This window comes from Erpetoichthys calabaricus, chromosome 4, assembly GCF_900747795.2.
Source record: "Erpetoichthys calabaricus chromosome 4, fErpCal1.3, whole genome shotgun sequence".
Lineage (NCBI taxonomy): Eukaryota > Metazoa > Chordata > Cladistia > Polypteriformes > Polypteridae > Erpetoichthys > Erpetoichthys calabaricus.
In genome coordinates this window covers 288,288,585-288,310,153 of record NC_041397.2, presented here as the reverse complement: position 1 = coordinate 288,310,153, position 21,569 = coordinate 288,288,585, and the positions used below count along the sequence as shown (strand labels likewise).

At 38.9% G+C, this 21,569-nt stretch overlaps 2 protein-coding genes across 3 annotated transcripts in view; both read right to left on the bottom strand.

Annotated features, from left to right (window-relative positions):
• dhrsx (dehydrogenase/reductase (SDR family) X-linked) overlaps positions 1 to 19,604 on the bottom strand; it is a 443,758-nt gene extending 424,154 nt beyond the window's left edge. The window contains exon 1 of the mRNA XM_028800889.2: positions 19,469 to 19,604. Coding sequence (XP_028656722.1) covers positions 19,469 to 19,568 — 100 coding nt within the window. The 5' untranslated portion in view covers positions 19,569 to 19,604. The remainder of the gene's footprint in view (positions 1 to 19,468) is intronic.
• The window catches only part of LOC114650937 (E3 SUMO-protein ligase ZBED1-like), a 253,370-nt gene that overhangs the window by 33,649 nt on the left and 198,152 nt on the right, over positions 1 to 21,569 (bottom strand). Inside the window, exon 1 of one of the 2 annotated variants that reach the window (XM_028800885.2) lies at positions 19,469 to 19,614. The exons of the other annotated variant lie outside the window; for it this stretch is intronic. The gene's annotated coding sequence lies outside the window, so the exon portion shown is untranslated. Of the gene's footprint in view, positions 1 to 19,468; positions 19,615 to 21,569 lie in introns of those variants that run through there. 2 annotated transcript variants of the gene reach the window in all.

Below are 21,569 nucleotides of genomic sequence, written 5' to 3'. Positions count from 1 at the left end.
CCCACCAACTCGGACGCGACGCCTCGGAAAACACGCCATATCTATATATATAATTCACTAAGCCGCCGCCAGAGCAAGCAAGACACCCATGAAAGCACGCAGGAAGGAGCCACGCCCACCAACTCTAAGACCATTAGATACGACGAAAACTCGCAGAGCCACGCCCACCAACTCGGACGCAACAACTCACAAAACACGACATCATTGGATACGACAACAACTCGCCGAGCCACGCCCACCAACTCGGACGCAGCAACTCACAACACCGGGCGTCATTCACGTTCGTCTCTGCTAGACTCCACATGCACCTCTGAGCCATGTTGACTTTCATTAGTCAACCTCAGTGGAACCTCGGTTCACACAGAGGCAGCGCCAGAAAGAGACAGAGACACACACACAGGCAGCGCCAGAGAGAGGCAGAGGCACACACACAGGCAGCGCGAGAGAGCCGCGCACACATACAGGCAGCGCCAGAGAGAGACAGAGGCACACACACAGGCAGCGCGAGACAGAGAGCCGCACACACATACAGGCAGCGCCAGAGAGAGACAGAGGCACACACACAGGCATCTCGAGAGAGAGAGCCGCGCACACACACAGGCAGCGCGAGTGAGAGAGGGGGCTGGACTCATAAGGTAGGAAGGCAGTTATTAAATTACTGATATTTTCAAATGTTCATTTTTTTCCCTGTGCTTAAAACTCATTAAAAAAAAAAAGTGTTTTTAGCCAGCGGTTGGTAGCGCTATAGCACAAACTATTGCAGTGTTAGTTTTCTCTGTTGTTCAAGGTTTTCTCAGTGTTATTCAATGTTTTTACATTTAGTTTACTATTACGCTGTGCATTCTATGGTTTAATTAACTATATTTGTGCTTAAAAACTTAAAATACATATTTACATACAGTTCGTACAGTCTGGAACTGATTAATTGTATTTAAATACAATGCTATAGGAGAAATTGCTTCAGTTCACGACCAAATCGGTTTACGACCAGAGTTTTGGAACGAATTATGGTCGTGAACCAAGGTTCCACTGTATTCTTTTCGGTTATGACGGACGACCGCGTCCACCATTGCAAACTGTTTTATACACCATGGTCTTAGAGTTGGTGGGCGGGTCTCCATGAATTTCTCTTGCGAGCGGGCACATGACCATGCGGTGTGTATGCTTCGAGAACGAGGGTGGACGCAGCAGGATAAGAAGAGGCATGTTTGTCACGGATGTGAATTGATGTATGCGGCGTGTAAAACAGTTTGCGAGGGGTATCCCATGGTCTTAAAGTTGGTGGGCGGGTCTCTGTTAGTTGCTCTTGCAACCGGGCACATGACCAGGCAGTGTGTATGCTTCGAGAGCGAGGGTGGACGCGACAGCACCATCTAAGAAGAATCATATTTGTCGCAGATGTGAATTGCTGTATGCAGACTGTAAAACAATTTGTTTGTCGCGGATGTGAATCGCTGTATGCAGTGTGTAAAACAGTTTGCGAGGGGTATTCCATGGTCTTAGCAGTGTCTATACTTCGATGTGAATCGCTGTATTCAGCGTGTAAAACGCTGTATTGTATGTTGCCCTCTCCAGAGTTACATCTTTTCATACACCTACAGTCGTATCCTCAAAACCAACCCCATTTGGACAACTGTGTCTTTCAGGAAGTGTTCACCCATCAATACATAATTTTGTGGCGTATGCTACGCCGCGGATTGGCTAGTTAACAAAATTTACTTCACAATATTTAAATACATGTTAATAAGGATAATAATACTATGCCTCCAAAACACCAGCAATCTATATCAAATGGGTGTACTGCAAAGTTTACATAGCATTCCAAATTTCAACCAAAAAATTCCAAAAAGAAAATTTGCTTTTATTTGCTTTATGTATTATAAATTATTCTTTTTGAGCAATCTTAAAAATATTTGCAACCATTGTAATAAAATCATTCACCAAAAGACATTATAATTAACTTTCACTGGACATTAGAATATAAATGTGCAAAATTAGACAACTATTGCTCACTCAAATAGACAGATACTTTAGTTCTACTTGTAGTGCAGACATAGCGATCATGTTCTTTTATTAATGCAGTATTCCGAGAACTGTTGCATGTTGTGTGACAGAAAGACAACCTTATCTACACTCTTAGGATTGAGTGATGCTCTATGCCAGGCAACAATGCTTCCACCTGTGCTAAATGCCCTTTTACATAGGGTGCTAGTTGCAGGAATATACGTGTGTTTTTTTTTTTTGTAAGGTGAAACTCAAGGTAAACTGGTTTTATTGGTTTTCATTGTGCAAAGGATCACACTCACTATCTGCATCTGCCATCTCCAGACAGGTTTCCAGCTCTTTCTCAGTTGCATACCTGCTAGCAAGACCAATTTCTGAGCTTTCTGGAGCTTTCTTAACCTTTGCTATACATGAAACGTACAGGAATCAATATTATATAAACTGGGTTTTTAGTGACCAGGCAATTAGCTGTGCAAAATTTTTGAATACCTCTTCCCTGAACCCTGCACATTTTTAAACTAATTTTTAATATTTCCTGCAAAATATACAACAACTAGGGGGGCAAGCCCCCCCTGGAGCCTTCGGCAACCAACCCCCAGTTGAGCCCAGATTATTAGTAAAATATGTAAATGTACAAAAGAAAAATTATTATCTATTGGAGTCAAATCACGAAATTCTATAAATATGTAAAAGAAAAATTAAGTATTATTTAACGGTGTAAAAATCATGAAATGCAAAGTTTACACATTACATTAATATGGTCAGTGTCAGTATTTTGCAAATTCTGTCCTCTGCCAGCAGAGTATATTTCTCCACCTCCAGTTACTACTCGAAACAGAGGTAAACACTTTTGTTTTGCAAGCATTTGCATACACAAGACTGCAAGAACATATTGAAGTTTATTATTATTTAAAGAGTTAGCCTATCTACCTTGATGCCGTCATGTTATTTCACGGGGTTGGGCAGCTGAAATGACGTATATTATTAAAAGAATTATGATTCGTGCACAAGTATAAAGCTTGTGAGCTATTATTTATTACCATTAAAACTAAAAATCCTTCCCATTGTGTGAAACCAATACTTGTATAGGCAATAGACCAACCAGCACTAGGATAAACCATAACACATGGCTCAGTCTTTTGTACAGTATACCGAAGTAACTTTTGAAGCATGGTATAAACTGCAATCATGCCCTATACTTGCTATTTGCTGCACAGTAGTTTGCTGTAGAAACCAAATACCATAGCACGGTCCTTACAGCATGCCCAGCAACTCCAATCATCTGCCTGTATATCAACTGCAGGTCCCTTTCTAAGCCCATGTTATATTTATATCAATTAAGGAAGCTGCACCTATCTCATGTAATTAATTGTTTTCAAACACTGTTTAGCTGCAGGTTGATAACATTGGCTCTTTTCAATAATAATCTACAGATAATATTAAGCTCACTCAATTTTGTTTTACATATGTCCACATATTAACGCTTACAAAATGCACAAACCTTTTTTCTGACATTGCAATGAGGACCCAAGAAGCTGGCAGACGGGCAAAAGAAAATAAATATACAAAATATATCACAGAAAAACTAAAACAGTAAACTGATTCATATTCAAAGTCATACAGACAGAGGAGTTAATAGATTCACCAATACTTTCAAAGGGAGATTTTGAAATTTCAAAACTTTATACAGCAACTTTATGCATTCTCTTCAAGATATTTGAATGAAAACTGAGGTGTGTCCACAAATTTCCTTAAAGAAAATAATGTGCCAAATTTCAATAAATTAAGTCCACGAGGAACAAGGTATTTCATGCGGACAGACAGATAGACACTGCTATCGCAGTAGGTGTTTCTCGAACACACCTAAAAATGGAAGCCCCTTCATCTTACTATGGGCAAGCTAAAACATATGGAGTATAATATTGGCTAATAGAATAGAGGAAGTCACAGTGAGAAATGTGGTATAAGATCAAGTGTGTACCATACTTTGAAAAACATTATTTGAAAATGTATTGTTATAATAAGCAATACTGGAATATGTCAGAACAAAAAACCTATAAATTTATATGGCATGAAAAAATATGACATAACAGAGTATGGGTATACTTTATGTTTAAAGTGTTGAAGATAAATTCACAACCAAAATAATTCCTGGATTAGAGAGTATTGCATTACAGGCAGAGTGATGATAGTTATTTTAGTGAAGAAATTAGAACAGGAACAGTAGAGAGGAAAGGTTGCCCTCTATCAAATGTGCTGTTTGTATTATGCATGGAACATCTGCTTCAAATGATAAAGACAAACACAAAACTGACGAAATGCAAATTCCAGGAAGTGGTTGTTAAAACAAGCTAAGATTTTAGTACATGTGAACATAGATTAGACAAATATTTTACAACATGGATGTACATTTTGTGCTGAATCAGGGTCCAGACTAAACAAAGGATAAACTAAATGCTTAATCAAAAGGACACGAGAAGAAATAGAGGGTATCAGAATTAAGATGCAAAAGGAATCAGCCTATTACCTTTGGGGGACAAAAACCTAAGAAAGTGCAATGGGAAGAATTAGAAAAAAATCATTGAAAGGCTAACCACTTTATGGAAAACAACTTGGAACACTGGTCTGTAAGATGTACATTCTTTTACTTTATTCTTATTTACAAAAAGCAATACTTGATGCCTGACACAGCATTTTTGGTAATATGTTATCTAACTTACCTAACTTTATAAAAATCTGCTGGATAGCATCTTGGACTTCAAACAGCTTCAATGGTTTATCCAGTTCCACTATGAACAGCACATTAGGCAGAAGCATTTCAATTTTACAAAAAAAATGCTTTTTAGGGCCTTGCTTTCATAAAATCTGAAATGTGTATAAAATCTTGTAGTATGCCCTAACTCAGGGGTGCCGCAGTGGCTACAGGTTTTCATTCTAACCCTTTTCCTAATCAGTGACCCGTTTTCACTGCTAATTAACTTTTTCCCCCATCACTTTAATAGCCCTGTTAGAAGAGTTCAGCCCTCTGAATTGATTCCTTTCTTCATTAAATGACAGCCAAGCAGAAATGAGATGTGAAATGAGCTAACAGATGACCAGCTAAACTGGGGGTTCAAACTCCAACCAATTTCACTCCAATCACTTTCTTAATGAGATGCCAACTCTTACTGTTAATTAAACCCGTTGTTTAATTCCATGGCTTGTTGCTGCTCTCATTCTGCCACAGCACACATTTCGAAAACTGTTGTTTTTCTGTTCTTTCTAAGAGCACCGTCAAAATGTTTTGATGACCTGAGAGATCAACCTTACCAAGACCATCACCTCTCTTTAATATCATATTGTGTAATGGGCACAGGGGAGCTGGTCATGTGGTGGCTTGTTTTGTGTGTCATTATTGTTTGGCTGCTGATTAAAGAAAAAGAAACAACTATGGGGACTGATTCAAATTAATTAAAAGAAGTAATCAGCAGCAAAAACTGGTCACTAATTAAGAAGACGGCAAGAATGAAAACCTGCAGCCACTGTGGCACTTGAGGCCTGGAGTTCGTCACCCCTGCCCTAACTGATAGCATCTTTCCAAATAAATAATTAACCTAATGTTTTCTTACATATTTGTTGAGCCAAAATCTTATTGATGGTATATATGACTTAAGAATTGGTTGTTCTGTTTCTACAGTGGTTAGCAAATTGAATTCTGTTTGTGAAGACAACCTTTTCTTGTGAAACAAAGCACTGAGTGATAATCTCCATTATCAAGTATGTCAGTCAATTGCAGGATGCAGTAGTGAAGAATAATCATTTGAGTTCCAAAATATCAGAGATATTCATTGTGCATAGTTTAAAGAATACTCTGGCCTCTATTATCACAGATGTAAACTGTGATTTTTTTTCCCAATTAAGTCTTAGCTGCTCTAAGACTTAATGGAGAGTTGAAGGATATCTGCTATGCTCAAATGAGTTTGCTCCTGTCCACTCTTCAGTGACCCACACTTTCAACCACTTGTTACTGGCACTTTTTCACATTAAGTTTGTAGCAGTGAGTTCAAGAGTTTTTAATTCACAAATATTTAATGTTATCAAAACACCCCCAAACAGATATATACAAACAAATATATTGGTGCCTCGTACTTCGAACTTAGTTCATTACAGGAGGCTCTGAAGTGTTCGAAGTCCAAATTAATTTTACCCATTAGAAATAATGGAAAGTGAATGAATCCGTTCCCAGACCCTAAACGATGCCCGCTTTGTTAAACTTAAACAGCGAACTTACATAATTTAAGGTAAAAATAACACAATTAAATGTCCTAAATAATAAATTCAAGCATGAAAACATAAAATATATAAATACCATACAATTAAATGTACTGTATGGAGGCATACATAGACACAGCTGCTCAATGCTCTTCCTTTCAGTGCTTTGTAGGTCTGTTAATGTATATGTTGCCGGGCGAACCAGCCAGCACGATCTCCTAAAAATAGGACTATGAAGCAAGCAAACTGCTACAGCCGAGTTTCTCCACTTCCGCGTCATTCCAGCACACATAGCCATGCGTCAGGGCTCTCCACGGATTACCATCCCCACAGGTCGGAAATGGAGGCAGTGCAGGGACAGGATGCAGAAGCGGGCTACAGGGCTGGCGAGGCTATGGTGGTGGCCACACAAGCCGCCTTTTCCTAGTATTTTTATCACAAACGCAAGATCCCTCGTAAATAAGATGGACAAATTGAAAGTAAAGATTGCAGTGAATAAGATCATTAAGAACAGTTGCATTCTGCTAATTACAGAGAGCTGGACAAGAGACTCCAGTAAGAGAAAACAGAGGATTGGGTTACACCTGTATGTCAACAACATCTTGTGTACTAACACTAAGACTGTACACAAAAGATGATGTTTACGTTAGCCCCACTTGTTTCTGCATTTTTATCAATGCATGCACAGTTCAAAAGTAGACATATTGTTCAAACCTTGGGTCATATTTCTCTCAAATTTAGCATTTGAACTATAGAATTTTTGAAGTTAGAATCACTCAAAGTACACTGTATATGGAAAAAATGTGTGAATTATGACAATCTTTGAAACTGATAATCAAGGCAAACATGGAAGGGAGTCCAGCAAGAGACCTATGGCAACTGTAAAAGAATTTACACTTTTTCACTTGCAGAAACTCTGTGCATATACCAACAGTTTCACATATTTCTCATATTATAAGAGCTCTCTGTCAGTCTGTGGCAATATTAAAAACGTTCATTGAAATTTCTACATTACACTACAGTTTGTAAAAGGGCATGATAGGCTTTACTAAAAGCATGCTGATGAGGATTGTGCGTTATGGAAAACAAAAAATATATTTACAACCTCAACTCTACACACAATGAATACTTCAGTCTGAACAATGCATAGTCTTATCTGTCCACAGAGCACTCTGAAATAAAAGCTTGCCTCAGTCTTATATGAACTTCTGATTTAGTAGAAGGTTGATAGTCCTGCAGGAAAATAACTCAAAACATATAGCCAAAAGCACAAAAGTGTGGCTTACAAACAAAATGGTCAATGACCCTAAAAAAAGGTACAGTTCTAGTCTTAAATTAATCAAGGATGTCTGCTAGAAAAAGCTGTTCACCAGTTTCCATCATTAGAAACAAAGGAAACTGAGCAAATTTTGAAAAGAAGAATTGATGAAAAGTGCAAGAAAAAATGCTGCAACTAAACCTGGAGCATTCATTACTAAAGACTGAATATGTTCATAGCTAAAATATATTTTTAAAGGGCTACTACTTTTAAAAGACACAATACTAGTACCGAATTATTTCTAATTATCAGTTGTCATTTGTATGTTAATTTTACTTACTACTCCTAGGATCTGCCTGAAGAAAAAATAATTTAGCAAGAGAAAAACAAACAGAAAATACACACACACACACCATATTCATCCTGGACTTTAACCCTATTGGCAACTGTTAATACTTCCTGCATGTTTCCTGATTCATATATTAACACATGCACCTGTAGTAGTAAACCACTACTACAGGTTAAAAAAATAAATAAAAACACAGGACAGTAAGAGAATAACAGTCATCATGATATATCATAAGTACACCAATTTACAATTCACAATGTGCATAAAATAATGCAAAAAGAAACGAGAGAAACATATTTCTGGAGGCAAAAGAAAATTTCTCTTAAAATAAAATGAAGGTTATGCAAAGCACTATAAAATGTCCCACCGCCCTATAGATAAGCAACTTGGAACTTATAAAAGTATTTAACAACTGAAAAGCATTAAAAATTATTTTCTAATGCATGAAAACTTAATGGGAAAATATCATCCATCCATCCATTTTCCAACCCGCTGAATCCGAACACAGGGTCACGGGGGTCTGCTGGAGCCAATCCCAGCCAACGCAGGGCACAAGGCAGGAACCAATCCCGGGCAGGGTGCCAATCCACCACAGGAAAATATCATTATAATGCCTAATTTTAAAAGTAAATGTTGCATACTACATATTAAAGCAATATTTTAAATTTTAAACATTATTATCTCAATTATTAGTTAGCAGCCACTAGCCAGTGCGACAAAATACCCCACTTACGATATACCACTTGACTCATCTTGATGTGTATTTAGTAGTCATTCAAGATGTGGTGCTTTTTGGGTTCCCCTTATTTTTATCCCTCTAGATCCAAAAAAACCCTCATTTTAAGGCCACTTTTGGACCATATTTTGTACAGGAAAATAGGTGTCTTAAGCAAAAATGACAAGAAGAACATGACCAAAATCTTTAAATGCCTTTCAGACACCCTTGGAGTCACAATACCTCCTAACCCATTAACAGCTGTTTGGTGTACTTCCAGATGGGCTTAAAGTGGAGAAGGACAAACAAACTGTGATTGCATTCACTACACTATTGGCACGTAGACTTATCTTGCTCAACTGGTAGAATCCTAACTCTCCTATTTTAAGTGGGTAACTGATGTTATATACTATTTGAAACTGGAAAAAATCAAATTCTCACTTAGAGGATCTGTACAAATAAGCATTTTAATTGAGGAAGCAGATTCTCTCCCTTCTTTCTTTTTTTTTTTTTAACTTTATTTTTATTCATATACTAATTTATCTATTTACTGTTTTTTTTTTTTTTTTTAACTAGCTTAAAGTTTTACTCTGCTAGTCTAGCTCTCTTTTTCATGGGGGGGTGCTGATTTGTTTAAAACAAAGTCTTGTAAAACTTGTTATTTGTTATTAAAATCAATAAAATCCCCAAAAAAAGAACATGAGTTCACAAAACGTCAAAAAAGTCAGTAATGCACGTTGTGGAGTGTTGTTTTATGTTATTTCAAAATTGCCGATCATGAATATGATAACATTTTTGATATCTGACTTCTAACAGTGATCCTAAACCTCCAAGAGAGTCACTTCCAGAAGATTAAACATTTCAAATTTCAAACATAAGCATGTGATATATCATTTTAGACTATTTCAAGGTCGGATATCACAAATATCTTGCTGTTTTGATTTATCATCCTTTAATAAGGATCTACCACTCTACAGATCTCGTTCAGGATGTGAAACATGACAATTTCCTATTACAACTAGGAATATTTAGAGTCTAAACATTTAAACTGAAGCACACATTTTAAAATTCCAAATATCTGATGCAACTACTCTTGTTAATTACGTACTTCTACCTAATAAAGTAAATCACTACATTTAACATCCCGAATTAGGACAGCTTACACTAATTAGCCTTTTTGTCCATTTTAACAAATCCAGAGGGGTCATTTTTCACTTCATGGGGTCCCCATCAAAAAGTAATTAACTTTTTTACATTTAAGTCTTATTACATGCAATAAACGTTAAATGTTTGCCAGTTAGCAAATTTTTGTAGCAGTAAAATATGCCTCAAAACACACACCTGTCCACATCACTAAAACAATATTTTATGTACCAAGTAAAAAATGGTAACAGAAGCTGATCTGTCAACATAAAATCCTCGTTTAACACCTAATTTTTCTAACTTTCTTAATAAATCGCATACATATTCAAACGCATGGCCAAAACACAATTGTGTTTTCAAGGACGATCAGCAGAGCTCAAATTGTTAACTAATACTTACTCTTAATTTGTACTTTGCAAAAATATTCCTAGACACTTTCGCATTATTAAAAAAAAAAAAAAAATTCCAATTGTTCCCCTCAGTTATACTGTGAGCAGAGTGTTCAGGCTTTTGGGGTGGAGGTGATTCTGAAGTGGTATCTTTAAAATGTATTTACACTAAAACCCCAATACACATTAGCAATGAAAACTGTCAGGCCACTCCCAACCAATCTAAGAAGGCTGAAGAACACATCCTTGTGATGATGAGTAGTAGTAGTAGTAGTAATACAGTCATGTGCAAAGTACCACTCTCCAGCTGCCACTTTCAAATAATTACAGCTATAATTACTAATAATATCTTGCCCTGCAGTTTTGTCACGAGAGACGGGTTATATGTGCTAGTGGCTTATGTTGATCCTGAATATCAAAAGTGCTACCATACAAAACATTAAGAGCAATGGTTGACAAGATTTCAATATAGAAAAAGGATAAATGGAAAATCTGACTTACAGCCAGTAAATAAGGTTGCAATCATTATAGATTTGTGAACTGCACTTATAATCACAAATTATCGTAACTTGTTATTCCATGAACTGCAGATAAAATGAATGGCAAATTCGCTGAACAGGGGAGAAGCGGGAAAACTTACAAGCACTTCCCACTGATGTACTGCAAAATGGTCCATACAAGAACAAGTGAAAGTTTGCATTCACAAGTCCAGCAACATGGTGTTTGCAGAATAAAAACCTTCTTGACTGGGATTCCATAAAATGCTATGCTCACACACTACACTTTGCTGTGCATGCCAGGTTGAAATGTGACAGTTTTAGCCATATGACTGCTGCATGTGGTAGGCTTGTAGCACACTTCCACTATTGCTCAGTCACAACCAATGCTCTCAAAAGGGCAGAGGAAAGATAAGTCGTTGCAGTATTGGCACACATGACAGACCTCCTCCACATATCATATGATGGAGCATTTGCAAGAGTAAAGGACAGCAGTAACTGCAACAATTTAATGAGAACACTCACAAAACTCAGTGATGCCATGACCTTATTACTCATATACAACAGCTGCTTTATTAATTTACTGTGCGTGAACCATATCAAATTGGTTACTAGAAACAAGACGTGAATTCACCCTCGCAGAAAACAATACAGTTTAATAAGGTTCAACTTTGCTTTGAGCATTTTTGTATCTGTGGTACGTTTTATGAGTGTACACAAGCTGTTTTTGCATGGGCTCCTTCTACTATTCAAAGACTAACAATTAAACTTACTGTTAAATCTAAGGTCGTTCTTCTTAGAGTCACTGATGATGGAAAAAGAACAAATAGGTGGAACTGGTTAAAACAAAAAAATATAAAAAGGCTCAATGCCCACTTTTAATATCTGGGCTTTAGTGATAAGGATCATAATTAAAGAATCTGATATAAAAAGAAACCTCTTGCAGACAATAGGGTCATTTACACTTTATAGAGGCTAGTGACTAATTTACTGACATACACCTCAACAAGTGATTCTATCCAATCAAAATAATTTGAACACTAAATAAAATGTCTTAATTTTCAGCTGCCCTTGAAAGTAAACTGTTCTCAGTTAAGTATGGATGTATTTATTTTTGAGACTAAAGAAATCATATGAGATATGTGCAACTGTCACATAAATGGCATTGGAAAAAATCTAGTTTGATAATAGATAGGGTTGATCACTAGTAAAACAATGAATACCCAGTTGCCAAACTACATGTAGCAGGGCAGTGTTTATCTTTTATTGACTAATCAGATGTGCAATAAACATCACTGCACTATCTGGATTCAAAAAGTATTGAAGCTTATACAGCCTGTAAAACAATTTTTAAAAATGCAGAAAAATAAATCATTGTTATTCAGTACATAAGAACACAGACACACACATAAATAAATGAATACATAAAATAAACACCTCCAACATATTGTTATTTGGTGTCTATTCAACTTTTGCAAATATAAAAGAGAAAAATTATTTTATTTAAAGTTTCAGTATTCACGCATGATTTTAAAGTCTGTACCCCCCTGGCGCAGCCAGTCACTGACACACCTTTCTCATCAAATGTCATTAAATTATGATGTCACGTTGTTTCATTTCTTGCTGTCATAAGAACATCTAAATTAATAAATAATAAAATATGAAGAAGTAGTAAAAAAAAAAAAACAAATCTTTTATATACAAGGGTTTTAAAATGTTGGGGAAAAATGACAATTAATTACAAAATATCAGATCTCAATTTTCCATTAGAGATTTAAAGAGAAGAAGAAATATAAAGGAAATTAAAACAAGAAACCAGTACAAAAACAAAAGGGAACTAGCTTTTACAGGATATGTCTAATTATATTAATGGTGAAGTAACTGAAAAATTTATTTGAAATGTGTATTTAGAACGTTCCCATCTTTTTAAATTTGTGAGCTCTCTCTGCAGACCTCTAAATGGAGACAATGATAAAAGGGGTCGAAATGTGGATAGAAAACTGCAATTAGACTTCCACCAACTAGCATTTATGTCACATAATAAAAAGCATCTGTTCCACTGATAGAGTAGGCATAGTGGTTTTACTGCTGCTTCACAATAAGGAGAGCAGGGTTTGTGTCCCACGTGTTCTCTGCAGGAACTTGCATGTTGGCTAGAGGCATGCAGGTCAAGTGAATTGCCATTGCTAAATTGGCCCCAATGAGTGTATCTGCCCTGTAATGGACTGATGCCTTGCCTAAGTCTTGTTCCAGCCTTGTGCCCTATGATTGCAGGGATAGGCTCCAGCTGCCTCACGACTCTGCCCTGAATAATCAGGTTAGGAGAATGGATAGATGGATGTGTCACTGAAATGTACAGTTTGCAAAGCTCAAATTTGCAAGAGATATTTTTGTTTTAACATGCCACTAATAATATAAACAGATCTATCCGACTAATGCTATAGTCACTACTTCTGCAATTTCTTTTTTATTTTGGTCCTGGTGCCATGCAAAAATTAAAGTGTGATCTTAGGAAAAGCAGGGAGGCATGAAAAAGAGAAGGTATAACCAGGTCCCAGAAAACTGGTCTTGTGTATAAGCTTTTTGGTTTACGAGTTAGTCTCCTTTTCATGAAGGTGTGCTTCTCTTGTTTTATTTACTCATTTTTTCATAAAAATCAAACACAAAATGCATAAAAACATCTTTAGTTATTAAACCCATTAGCAGTCAAACCCTAAATTAACTGTAAACATATATTTGTCACTTCTACATTGTTTTTTGCTCTTTTTTCAATCTGTGCCACTTAACTAATTACTCAGTCAATATAGGCAGTGGCACAATAAGATGTCCCAAGTCAAGTCAAGTTGGGGAGCACATTGCCACACCCACTACACAAAGAAACAACTCGGGATCTCGGTTTGCAACCCCCAAGGCAGACACGCGGTCCAGTCCCACCATCCGGAAATGACCCTCTATCTGCCACAGCCAACTGTTACGTGGGCAACCCCTTGGTCTGGTCCAGCCACTCGGGTCCACAACAATGAGGATCTTACGAGCTGGATCACCCTCAGGGAAACGCGCCACATGGCCGTAGTGCCGTAACTGATGCTCCCTCATAATGCAGGTAATGTGCTCCATTCGGGACTCCATGAGCAACCGCTCATTCAACACAAAGTCAAACCAACGGTACCCAAGGATTTTCCAGAAACACACAAAACCAAAAGAGTCCAGTCTTTGTCTCAGGTCACTGGATAACATCCATGTCTCATAACCATATAGCAAGACAGGAAGCACCAGGTCTCTATGCAAAAGGATGAAGGTCCAAGTCTTTAGATATCAGGAGCGCCACAAACCCCTTTCCAGCGACCCCAGGACCCCCTCCATGCTCTCCCAATCCATTTACAGACTTCATAGGAAGAGTCACCAGAGACATGAATGTCACTGCCCAGGTAAGTAAACCTCTCAACAAGGTCAACACTGTCTCCACAGACATACTGCTGATGGCTGTGCCCAAGAGGTAATTAAAGGCCTGGATTTTGGTTTTTATCCAGGACACTCGCAATCCCAGACACTCCGACTCCTCACTCGGTCTCTCGAGCGCCACGATCAGAGCCTACATTGACTCCGCGAAGATCACAGCATCGTCAGCAAAGTCAAGATCCGTGAACCTTTCTTCACCAACAGATGCCCCACAGCCGCTGGACCCCATGACCTTGCCCAACACCCAGTCCATACAAGCACTGAAGTAGGAGTAGAAGTAGAGTAGGAGCAAGAACACACCCCTGACGAACCCCAGAATCAACTGGGAAAAACGCAGAGGTCCTGCCTCCACTCTGCACAGCACTCACAGTACCAGTGTACAGGCCGGCCATGATATCCAGCAACCTCGAGGGTATCCCGCAAATCCTCAGGATGCCCCACAGGGCAGCTCGATCAACTGAGTCGAACGCTTTGCGAAAATAGACAAAGGCTGCAAAGAAACTCAGCCGATATTCACGTCTGCACTCCATGAGAACCCTCAGTGCCAGGATGCGGTCAATGGTAGACTTCTTAGGCGTAAAACCAGACTGTTCTGGTCGCTGGTAGGTGAGCAAGTGATCACGGATCCTACTGAGGACGACCTTAGCAAGGACCTTACCCGGCACCGAGAGCAGTGTTATCCCCCTGTAGTTGCTGCAATCTAGGTGATCACCTTTCCCTTTCCAGATAGGGACGACAAGTCCTGTTTTCCAGTCAGTTGGGATGATGCCAGTCTCCCAAATGGAAGCAAAGATTGCTTGCAATGCCAGGAGGACAGCCTTACCACTAGCCTGGAGAAGTTCATCCCAGATACCACAGATCCCTGCAGCCTTTCCCCCCGTCAGCTGGTTCACCACCTGTGCAATCTCAGTGAGACTGGGTGGTTCACAGCTAATTGGAGGATCAGCCTCAAGAACCATGGACCCAGAAATATCCAACGTCCTAGCCAGAGGATCAGTTTTGAACAACTGCTCAAATTAGCCAGCCCAGCGGGTCACAACTGCAGCGTCACCCGTAAGGACCGTTCCATCAGCTGCCCTGACTGCGACTCTCCAAGGAACAAATTCAGATGTGCGTAATGCTGGATGTGGGTCACTAGACCACAGATGGTGCGTCACTTGCTCACAGACTCCTCTAACAAACGCCTCTTTATCTGCCCTCAGAGCTCTCGCAGCCGTCCCTCTCAGTTCCCGGTACAGACCAGAGTTGCCATTAAGCCGTGCGCTGCGACTCCTCTCAATGATATCCTGGGTGCCCTGCGAGATGAAACACCTCCTTCTGGGAACACCGGTAACACCAACACAACCCTCAGCAACCTTCAGAGTCTTGGCACGGAAGGTCTCCCACATCACATTAGGTTTGGCAGTTGTACCTAAATCTGCAAGTACCTCACACAAACTGCGTGCAAACTCATTAGAAACAACCTGGTCTTGGAGTCTGGCCAAGTCCAGGCTCATTTTCCTAGTAGGTGGTAACCTACTGGACCTAAGCTGGATCCTAAGAGTAGCAACAACAAGTCTGTGGTCAGAATTCACAAACTGGGCACTTCCGTAGACCCTGCAGTTTTGCAAGAGCCTCCAGCATCTGCCCACGAGGATGTGATTGATCTCCTTCATCGCACCACCAGTACCAAGTCCAATGATGTGGTTTACTTTACTAAATTTAAGGTGCAAGCTTTAAGTTAGCAAATGAAATAGTGTTTATTTTGTGCGTTAAGTTTACATTTCACAAATTAGTACTCAACAAATAACTCTTAATATTTCAGGTTTTTAAAAATGTCAACAGGAAAATAAGGCCCCCATTTTTCTTACAGGTTAAAAAAAGTAACTCAAACAAATCTAAAAGAAAAGCAAGAGATTAGGCATTCTCCAAACTGCAAATTTTTAAGCCTTAACATTACATAAGGGTAAATTCAAAGCTAATTTTTCTTGGGTTTATGTGGGAAGGTGGAGGGAAATGACTTGCAACCGTTTGATACTTAATCCTGCCATCTTCATAGACATGTGTGGGAAACTGATACAGTATCTCACAAATGTGAGTACGCCCCTCTCATTTCTGTAAATATTTTATTATATCTTTTCCTGGGACAACACTGAAGATATGACACTTTGATACAATGTAAAGTAATCAGTGTATGGCTTGTATAACAGTGTAAATCTGCTGTCCCCTCAAAATAACTCAACACACAGCCATTAATGTCTAAACCGCTGGCAACAAAAATGAGTACACCCCTAAGTGAAAAATGTCCAAATTGTGCCCAATTAGCCATTTTCCCTCCCTGGTGTCATGTGACTCATTAGTGTTACAAGGTCTCGGGTGTGAATGGGGAGCAGGTGTGTTAAATTTGGTGTTATCGCTCTCACACTCTTATACTGGTCACTGGAAGTTCAACATGGCACCTCATGGCAAAGAACTCTCTGAGGATCTGAAAAAAAAGAATTGTTGCTCTACATAAAGATGGTCTCAGCTATAAGAAGATTGCCAACACCCTGAAAATGAGGTGCAGCACGGTGGCCAAGACCATACAGTGGTTTAACAGGACAGGTTCCACTCAAAACAGGCCTCGCTATGGTCGACCAAAGAAATTGAGTCCCCATGCTCAGCGTCATATCCAGAGGTTGTCTTTTGAAAATAGATGTATTAGTGCTGCCAGCATTGCTGCAGAGGTTGAAGGTGTGGGGGGGTCAACCTGTCAGTGCTCAGACCACAAGCCGCACACTGCATTAAATTGGTCTGCATGGCAGTCATCCCAGAAGGAAGCCTCTTCTAAAGATGATGCACAAGTGCGCCCGCAAACAGTTTGCTGAAGACAAGCAGACTAAGGACATGGATTACTGGAACCATGTCCTGTGGTCTGATGAGACCAAGATAAACTTATTTGGTTCAGATGGTGTCAAGCGTGTGTGGCGGCAACCAGGTGAGGAGTACAAAGACAAGTGTGTCTTGCCTAAAGTCAAGCATGGTGGTGGGAATGTCATGGTTTGGGGCTGCCGGCACTGGGGAGCTACAGTTCATTGAGGGAACCATGAATGCCAACATGTACTATGACATACTGAAGCAGAGCATGATCCCCTCCCTTCGGAATCTAGGCCGCAGGGCAGTATTCTAACATGATAACGACCCCAAACACACCTCCAAGACGACCATTGCCTTGCTAAAGAAACGGAGGGTAAAGGTGCTGGACTGGCCAAGCATGTCTCCAGACTTAAACCCTGCTGAGTATCCCCAAACAGAAGGTGGAGGAGCACAAGGTCTAACATCCACCAGCTCTGTGATGTTGTCATGGAGGAGTGAAAGAGGATTCCAGTGGCAACCTGTGAAGCTCTAGTGAACTCCATGCCCAAGAGAGTTAAGGCAGTGCTGGAAAATAATGGTGGCCACACAAAATATTGACTGGGCACAATTTGGACATTTTTCACTTAGGGGTGTACTCACTTTTGTTGCCAGCGGTTTAGACATTAGTGGCTGTGTGTTGAGTTATTTTGAGGGGACAGCAAATTTACACTGTTATACATGCTGTACACTGACTACATTGTATCAAAGTGTCATATCTTCAGTGTTGTCCCATGAAAATATATAATAAAATATTTACAAAAATGTGAGGGGTGTACTCACTTTTGTGAGATAATGTATATAACTGATTAATATAAAGTAAAATCATAAACAGATTTAGACTAAATATTCCATTACAACAAAGAATAACATACCATATATACAATGATACATTACCATAAAAGTGTCTAAAAAATAATAATGAACATTGGAAAATGTTTCAAGAGATACACAGCATCTCTAAACAACCACAAAGTGACAGTATGTCACAAGCAAAGGTCCGCTGGGTGATTATACTTATTAATTTATTTGTATTAGCTTCAGTGTTTTAAAGTAACCCACAAGTTCATCCCTCATCACCTACACATTGTGTGAGCTTCAAAAATACTTTTAAATTCACAGATACCTAAAAGACATACTGAACTAAGTGTACTATGTTTTCTGCCACCTTAGAAAACAATCAGGGTCCTCCCTGCGTGGAGTTTGCATGTTCTCCCCGTGGGTTTCCTCCGGGCACTCCGGTTTCCTCCTGCAGTCCAAAGACATGCAGGTTAGGTGGATTGGCGATTCTAAATTGGCCCTAGTTTGTGCTTGGTGTGTGGGTGTCATGCAGTGGGTTGGCACCCTGCCTGGGATTGGTTCCTGCCTTGTGCCCTGTGTTGGCTGGGATTGGCTCCAGTAGAGCCCCACGACCCTGTGTTCGGATTTAGCGGGTTGGAAAATGGGTGGATGGATAGACAGAAAACATCAATTGCTGTAAATCTATTTGCATTTACACCTTTCTCTATCCTCTGCATTTACTTTAAGGTGTTAATATTATTCATTGGTGATAAAACCATGAACTTATTTTTACATGCTTTATTGCTTTTATGTAATATTAATTTAAACATGTATCACTGTTGTTTTTAATGTTACTTACAACTTTGAAACTCAGCTGAACATGCTGTATAACTAAAGAACAGTTAATAAAAATATGTATACAAATACTAACTTATTCTTTTAACTTTGATGATAAAAAGCATTTAATACCTGAAATACTTATTTTTTTCTGTCATATTAATTTCACTGTGTACCACTGCTATTTTAATGTTATTTATAAATATTTATATAAAGCAGAGTTATGTTTATTTGTCATGGTCGGAACTTCGAAACTCAACTGAACAAATAATTTAAATATAGTTAATAACAATGGATACCAAATTAAGTTACTAGCCTATTCTTAATTCTTAATTGAAGATTAGGTAATTAATACCTGCTTAAATATTTGCATAAATATATATGAATGCAGCAGCCCTCGTGATAAAAAAAATGTAAAAAAAACAAACAACATAGAGGCATACATAACAATAATAAATAACAAAAATCACAACGGTGATAACGAAGACCGTTAAAAAACGAAGTACGACTGTCACGTGCTGTCATGGGGAGATGTGCATCTCCGAGATTTCACACAGGCTTACAATTTTCAGCAAATAGTGGTAAACTCGAATTTTTAATACTGAACCAAAAATAATGGGATGTGCTTTATCAGTGCTGCTCTTTCTTCCATCAATTTTTACAGTAAAGTTCATGTCTTTTCAGTATCACCGCACGCGTGAAGTTAATTCTGCAAAGTGTTAAATTAAAAAAGCCCCCTGTTAAAATATATTAAATACACTATGACTCTGCACAAATTTGGTATCAAAGAAATCAACATTTCTGACCTACAGTACAGCACTCGCTTATAAACTGGGCCCGTTGTTTTATTTCTCTCTTAACAAAAAAAGAGTGTTAATCCATTTTTCCCGCACTGCACAAAGGATATTGTCTAACCTGGCAAAGTGAACGATTCGTTGAAGAGTTGGTATAGAAGCACCTTTAAGCCGACATAGTAGACCTTGAGCAGAGGAATCACAAGAGCAAGAAACGACATGACTTCAAGCACTCGGAGGTTGGATACACACAGACAGATACACAAGAGGGGCTCCCTCCTCTCTTCGACGTCACTGCCTCCGCCGTGCGCATGCGCTGCACTCTGCACCTTCTTTTTCCGACAGCAAACTCAGATGAGCCTTCACCGTTCCGCTTTGTGGACCTGCATGCAGAGAGTAAAGCCATGTCTAAGTCTTTCATTTGTGAACTCCCTATTTGTATATGTTTCCCTAATTTATTGTTTGCCTTATGTTAAAAGTTAACAGTTTAGCATTTATTATTATTACTTGACTGACGCGTTGATCCTAAGCGACTTTCTAAGAGATACAATTTGTTATAAAGTATTTCTTTAGGTTTTGCAGTTGGAGCAAAAGCTGGTGAAGTGACTTGCTCATGGTGACATATTTTTGAAAACGCTTTTGTACGTAAATAATTGAACTGTATATAGATTGATAGATATCAGCGACGTGTCATAAAATAAATCTGTTGTCAAAAAGTCAGGCAAGGGGAATGCAATAGAATACGGAGGAGAGGCAGAAAGCGAAAAGGCGTGGTACAGTACGGAGTTAGGGGCGGGGCAGAATACAGCCGGGGCGGTAACTGACGAAGAGGGGATTGGACGCATGTAGTGGTTGTGTACAGCATTTTTCTTTTCAAGGTGCTAAATAAAAGTAAGTTGATATGCGCCGTTTCCATGCTTCATTATATAGGTTTCTATTGTCGAAATAAAGTGGTTTTAATCAACAAAACAAGGGTGATAACAATTACGTTACTATAATCTCCATTCAGAAGATTAGTATTGTGTTAAGCAGATTAGAGTACGATTACAAGCACGTCAAGCAAAACATTTCTTAGTGCTTCTGTACTCATTGTTTACTTCTGACTGTGTGATCTGACACAGCTGTAAACTCCATCATTAAATTTGCAGATGACACCAACAGCAATCTCTTTGGAAGATAAAGGATTGAAGATAAATAGGAAGAAGACAAGGTATTTGAGATTTAATGAGGATCAGGGTTCACGTTACCCTGAAGGGAGAGCTACTGAAAAAATTGGATAAGATCTTGCAGTCTTCCTTTTTCAACTTCCACCATTTGGTCCTTGGCTCTGCCCTCCCTCTATTCCTCTTCTTGATCTCCAACATCATCCTACAGACCACCATCCTATGCTGCTTAACTACACTTTCCCCTGCCACCACTTTGCAGTCTTCAGTCTCCTTCAGATCAACTCTTCTGCATAGGTTGTAATCTACCTGTGTGCATCTTCCTCCACTCTTGTACATAACCCCATGTTCTTCCCTCTTCTTAAAATATGTACAGTTAGGTCCATAAATATTTGGACAGAGACACCATTTTTTTGGTTCTGTGCATTACCACAATGAATTTTAAATGAAACAACTCAGATGCAGTTGAAGTGCAGACTTTCAGCTTTAATTCAGTGGGGTGAACAAAAAGATTGCATAAAAATGTAAGGCAAATGAAGCATTTTTTTTAACACAATCCCTTCATTTCAGGGGCTCAAAAGTAATTGGACAATTGACTCAAAGGCTATTTCATGGGCAGGTGTGGGCAAGTCCGTCGTTATGTCATTATCAGTTAAACAGATAAAAGGCCTGGAGTTGATTTGAGATGTGGTGCTTGCATGTGGAAAATTTTGCTGCGAACAGACAACATGCGGTCAAAGGAGCTCTCCATGCAGGTGAAAGAAGCCATCCTTAAGGTGCAAAAACAGAAAAAAAACATCCGAAATATTACTACAATATTACGAGTGGCAAAATCTACAGTTTGGTACATCCTGAGAAAGAAAGCAAGCACTGGTGAACTCAGCAACGCAAAAAGACCTGGACATCCACGGAAGACAACAGTGGTGGATGAGCGCAGAATCATTTCAATGGTGAAGAGAAACCCTTCACAACAGCCAACCAAGTGAACAACACTCTCCAGGGGGTAGGCGTATCGTTATCCAAGTCTACCATAAAGAGAAGACTGCATGAAAGTAAATA